The 6,000-nt window shown below is 39.9% G+C and overlaps 1 protein-coding gene across 2 annotated transcripts in view; it reads left to right on the top strand.

Moving 5' to 3' along the window:
* The window catches only part of LOC121012895 (phosphatidylinositol 3,4,5-trisphosphate 3-phosphatase TPTE2-like), a 113,310-nt gene that overhangs the window by 102,424 nt on the left and 4,886 nt on the right, over positions 1–6,000 (top strand). For both annotated transcript variants that reach the window (XM_040448302.1, XM_040448303.1), the window contains exon 14: positions 4,201–4,292. In XM_040448302.1, coding sequence (XP_040304236.1) covers positions 4,201–4,292 — 92 coding nt within the window. The remainder of the gene's footprint in view (positions 1–4,200; positions 4,293–6,000) is intronic.

Raw genomic sequence — 6,000 nt, 5'->3', positions numbered from 1 at the left:
TATACACAATATATACATATATATGTATATATATATACATATATATATATACAATGAAATATTAAGCCATAAAAAAATGAAATCTTGCTATCTGAGCATGAATGGACCTAGAGGGTATATTGTTAAGTGCAATAATTCAGAGAAAGACAAATACCATATGATCTCATTCATAAATGCAATTTAAGAAACAGAACAACAACAAAAAGAACCAGACTCTTAAATACAAAGAATAAACTGGTGGTTGCCAGAGGGGAGAAGGGGTGGGGTAAAGAATATTAATAGAACCCCGACCTTGATGAGCACTAAGTAACGTATAGAACCCTTAATCATTATATTGTACACCCAAAACAAATATAATACTGTATATTAATTATACTTGACTAAATAAAGTGTCCAGAGTTAAGCCCTCTGGTCATAAAAACTTGTTAAGCCAGCTGGTTTTCAAAGCCAAACGTTACAGGGACTCATCTTCCCAGTGCAGGCCCTCTGTGCCTGCGGTGGGGTCTGATTTTCTTGCCTAAGCTCGTGGTTCCCTCCTGTTTATGATTAGCCTTGCCGGGACAGTTCTCAACTGTCTCCCCTTCTAACCTTTTCGACGTGGCCTCTTCTCTACTGTGGAAAGTCTGTCCTGCCAGTGTTTGGGTCATTTTCATAGTTGCACTGATGTGGCTGTTACCTCAGTGTGTTTGTGGACGAGCTTAACTCAGGATCCTCCTACTCTGCCATCTTTCCAGCAACGAAAAACAATCATATGATTTTTATCCTCCTTTTGCTAAAGCGGTGTACCATGTTGACTGAGTTGAAAACATGCAACCAACCTTGCATCCCCAGAATAAATCCCACTGACTGTGGCAGATAATCCTTTTCATGTATTGTTGAATGTGGTTTGCTCATATTTTGTTGAGTTTTAGATGTATGTTCATCAGGACGGTTGGCCTGTAGTTTTTTTTTCATAGTGACTTTTGTCTGGTTTTGGTGTAATGCTGGCCTCGTAGAATATATTTGGAGGTTTTCCTTCCTCTTCTATTTTTGGGGATAGTTTGCAGAGAATAGGTATTAACTCTTCTTTAAATGTTTAGAATTTACCTGTGAATCCATCTGGTCCCCTGGCTTTAGTTTGTTAAGAGTTGTTTGATTACTGATTCAGCTTCTTTACTAGTAATTGGTCTGTTCAGATTTCCTGTTTTTTCCTGACTCAGTGTTGGAAACACCAGCTTTCTTTTGGAATAAGAATAACCTTCCTTTGAGATTGTTATGATCAAAACAGAAGGGGGATGGGGAGACTGTCAGAACAAAGGGTGAAAGAATTTGAAATGAGAGTAAATTGTCTAGTGGACGCTTCTGGGATTATCTTCACCTCTCGTGGTCTTTAAGCTATTTTATAACTGTAAGTTGTAGAAAACTGGTAATGCTGCAAATAATTTTTGTACTTAAAAATGCAAATTAGTTGTGTCCGGTGGAATGCAATGGATTATTGAGCCATTTTGTATTTATTTGTAAATTCATGTCATCAGCCCTTAATCTGCCTATAAATGTACAGTAATTATTTTTTAAACATTTTTAATGCTTTTTATTTTTATTTTTGAGAGACAGAGACAGCATGAGTGGGGGAGGAACAGAAAGAGAGGGAGACCCAGAATCCGAAGCAGGCTCCAGGCTCCGAGCTGCCAGCACAGAGCCCAACACGGGGCCGAACCCACAAACTGTGAGATCATCACCTGAGCTGAAGTCGGACGCCTAACCGACTGAGCCACCCAGGCACCCCTATTTTTTATTTATTTTTTTAATGTTTATTCATTTTTGAGAGAGAGACCAAGTGCGCGTGGCGTAGGGGCAGAGAGAGAGAGGGAGACACAGAACCCGATGTGGGGCTCAAACTCATGAACCCTGAGATCATGACCTGAGCCGAAGTTGGACCTTCAACTGACTGATCTACCAGGTGCCCCAATGCGGTACTTTTTTAAATTTAAGTATAATGTACATTAGCTTATATTTGTTTCCGGTGTACAATATAATGATTTAACAACTTTATACATTACTCAGGGCTCATCAAGGTAAGTGTACTCTTAATCCCCTTTATTTCACCCATCCCCCCGCCCACCTCCCTTCTGCTAACCACCAATTTGTATTCAAGAGTCTGGTCTTTTGTCTCTTTTTTTCTTTCATTTATTTTCTTAAATTTCACATATGAGGGGATTCATATGGTATTTGTCTTTCTGACCTATTTCACTTCGCATTCTACTCTCTAGGTACATCCACATTGCTGCAAATGGCAAGATTTCATTCCTTTTTATGGCTGAGCAACATTCCATGGTATACGTACACATCTTCATTATCCATGCATCTGTCAATAGACACTTGGGTTGCCTCCATATATTGGCTATTGTAAATAATGCTGCAATAAACATAGGAGTGTACATATCTTTTCAAATTAGCATTTTTATATTCTTTGGGTAAATACCTAGAGTGAAATTACTGGACCATATGGTAATTCGATATTTCATTTTGTGAGGAAATTCCATACTGTTTTTCCCAGTGGCTTGTGCAGTACTTTGAATGAGCTGTAACATTTTACTGGTTTCTTATTGAGTAAAATAAAATTTTTGACGTGTATTAAAAAAATGCAAGGTAGATGGGGTGCCTGGGTGGCTCAGTTAAGCGTCTGACTTCGGCTCAGGTCATGATCTCACAGTTCATGAGTTGGAGCCCCACGTCGGGCTCTGTACGGACAGCTCAGAGCCTGGAGCCTGCTTCGGATTCTGTGTCTCCCTCTCTCTCTGCCCCTCCCCTGCTCATGCTCCGTGTCTGTCTCTCAATAATAAATAAACATTAAAAAAAAGAATTTAAAAAAATGCAAGGTAGAGGACAGTGCTATGGTATGCGTACAGGACAGTGTTATGATATGCAACGATTTCTGTAAAACAAAAGTGGGGAATAACATGTATTCATGTTTGCGTATATATATGTACATAAAAACTTCTGGGAGAGTATGTATTCATATTTGATTATATATGCATAAAGAACATCTATTTGGAGTTGGAGAAATAAATGGGGGGGTGGATGAGACAGACTCTTCATGTCTTTTCTACCTTTTATATTGTGTAAATAGGGGTGCCTGGGTGGCTCAGTAGGTCAAGCATCTGACTCTTGATTTCGACTCAGGTCATGATCTCACGGTGCATGGGATTGAGCCCATCATGCTCTGCACTGACAGCATAAAGCCTACTTGAGATTATCTCTCTCCCTCTGTCTCTGCCCCTTCCGAACTCATGCTTGCTCTCTCTCCTTCAAAATAAACTTTAAAAGTTATATTGTGTAAATATGCTTCATTTTAAAAGTTTTAAATGTGTGGTAATCTAAGCTTAGAAAGCAAGTATTTCAATTCGTTTAGTTGTTCATTTCACTGATCTCCAGTTGGCATCAGTGGGAAGAGATTCTCCAGCTGGAATGGGGCCAGGGGAAGACAGGCAAAGAAATGATGATGGTCTACTACAAATTAATAATGTGGGTTTGGTGGAAACAAAGCAAACATAATATGACCATCAAGAATGATCTATCTATCTATATATATATATATGACTTTGTTAGAATGTTTTTTTGAGTTCTGTACCTTTACCTCTGTGCATATTTGTGACTTGCATGGATAAAAGGAAAGCACTAAAAATTGAAGGCTTGAGAAACCAGTCCTTTTAGGAACTACTAAAAGAAGGTCCTCTGAATTGAATACAGGGAGAGAAACCATTTGTCTGTATATGTATACTGAACATCACAGGAATGTTTAGGTATAGCCTTCGAGTATTTTCATGGAGACTGCCCTGGGAACTGGAGTTAAAGGACGGCAAGAGGAATTTAGGCTATTTATTATTAAGAAACAGTATTGGGTATCTGAAAAATGCAACCCATCAGCAGGAAAGGGTACAAGTCCCATTCCCTGATTTTTTTTTTCTAGAAAGGTGAAAGAGATAAAATTCTAAGAAGCTGAACTATATTTCTTTTCCCCCTTCTCCAGCCTTATAAATTGGGCTTTGGGAGACAAAGTTGGGCTTGAAGCTTTGTCTTTTAAAGACAGAGTTCATGCAAGACCCAAATGATTCAGTATTGACACATTGTGAGCTGGAATAATTTTCTTTCTAAACCATAATGTTAATTGGTAAGACATTTTGATCTTTGCTCTAACTGGCCTAATTTTATTTCATTCAGGTGTTGGAAAAGGCAATGGAAATGATCTAAAAGTACAAATAATATTGCACCGCAAAATCGTCTTTTTAAGTTCTGCTTCCAAAAACTGTTGGGTAAGAGCATGTAAACTGAAAATGCTGGCATTTGTTTTAATTCTCCACGTCAATCAGCATGTTTACCTCCCAGACCGTCACTCACCACAAAGAAAGACCATGCTGTTTTCTGGTTACCATCCAACTTGGCATCCCTGTGTTCAGATACAAGTCAGAGCACAAACTCCTTATTCAAAATAGTCTTTTCAGGGCATTTTCCAAACTATCTTTTCAGTTCAGTGTGTTGCTTTGCCTTTCCCTTTTACACAAATGCCAAGCATGTTCCCAGGAATTTATCAGAGTTTTCGATTCATGTATCTGGTCGTTTTTAGCTAAATAGTCTTCTTCTTGTCATTTTATAATATGGTACGGATTCTGAAATTATAAGCTTATAGGTGATTGGCATGCACACTAAAAAGATGGAGACATCAAGACTGTACCTCAAAAATATGATTCAGGGAATCTGGAATGGGGCTCAGGAATCTCTCGAGTTAGCAATGTCCCAAGTGATTCTATCTCACATGTCCTGTGGGTCTGTACCTTCACGAGTAACCCAAGTGGCTGGCTGGATGTAGCTCTCTGCCCAAAAGCAATGGGACCTGGTATGTCTAAGATCATCAACCTTTTCTGAAGCAATAAGAAACCTTCCTAGATCCAAGAAATATAAACTCTTAGAATTCTCTCGCAGGCTTGCCTCTATTCTATCACTTCTCCAGCACCACTCCTTCCCCTCTCCTCCACGGAAGGCCCTCACCCAGTCCTGATCCTTGGCTTTCTGTTCTTACCTCTGTACATACCCTACTCTTGGTTCTGCTCGTCCATTCCCCTGCCTTACATATTTTTTTCTTTCTTCCACTCCACACATGTTTATGAGCACCTACCGGGACCCACAACATGGACGGTCTCTGCCCCAACAATCCAACCATGTTGTCAGTCCACGTTTGTCAAATGAGCTTTTCCTCTGCTTGTGCAACTGACACCAGAGTTCTCTGACTCAGGCCTTAAAATTTAGCAGTATCTTTGATTCTCTCTTTGCTGTGCCTGCACATCCAGTCAGTCACTAATTCCTATTGATTGTACCCTTGGAATCTCTCTTCACTCTCTCCGTTTCTTTCTGTTCCTGTTGCCAACACCTCGTTTGTTCATGCCCAGGTTTCCACAATGGTCTCCCTACCTCTTCTTTCCCCTCATACAATACAGTATATAGAGTCCTGCAATATGCAGGTATTTCATTGCTCCAACAGTGAAAAGCTGTAAGTAGAGAAGACACATGGCATGCCTGTAGTCAAAGCCAGTTAATATCTTTGGCTCAGCATTATCTGTAAAGTAAAGATCACATACCAAGTGTTTTGAGGATTAGATAATATATGTGAAGTTTCTTTGTGAGCGATAAATTGCTAAGTGTTATATGTGATCATCATCAGGCCACTTTGTCACATAGGAAATGCCCCCCTCTCCATATTCTTCAACTTCACTCTTATTTCCCTGGCTCTTGAACCTTAGCCATAGCATACCTGAGACCTGAGCTTACTTCCTTCAGGTACTTGACCTGCAGACTCCATTCCAAGTAGATTGGGTGTCCTCTGGCCCTTGGAACACAACACTCTTAATTTCTGCTTCATGTTTTTTCTGGTCTTTCCTCCCCCTCTCCCACACCACCCTGCCTCCACTGGATTCTCTTTTCAGTGCTCCTCATTTATACAAATCCTTCCATGCCCAACTCTGTTTC

Source organism: Herpailurus yagouaroundi, unplaced genomic scaffold, assembly GCF_014898765.1.
Source record: "Herpailurus yagouaroundi ecotype Mexico unplaced genomic scaffold, PumYag 197, whole genome shotgun sequence".
In the NCBI taxonomy this organism is placed as follows: Eukaryota; Metazoa; Chordata; class Mammalia; order Carnivora; family Felidae; genus Herpailurus; species Herpailurus yagouaroundi.
Note: the sequence above shows the minus strand (reverse complement) of the source record. Positions and strands in the feature narration are given on the sequence as shown.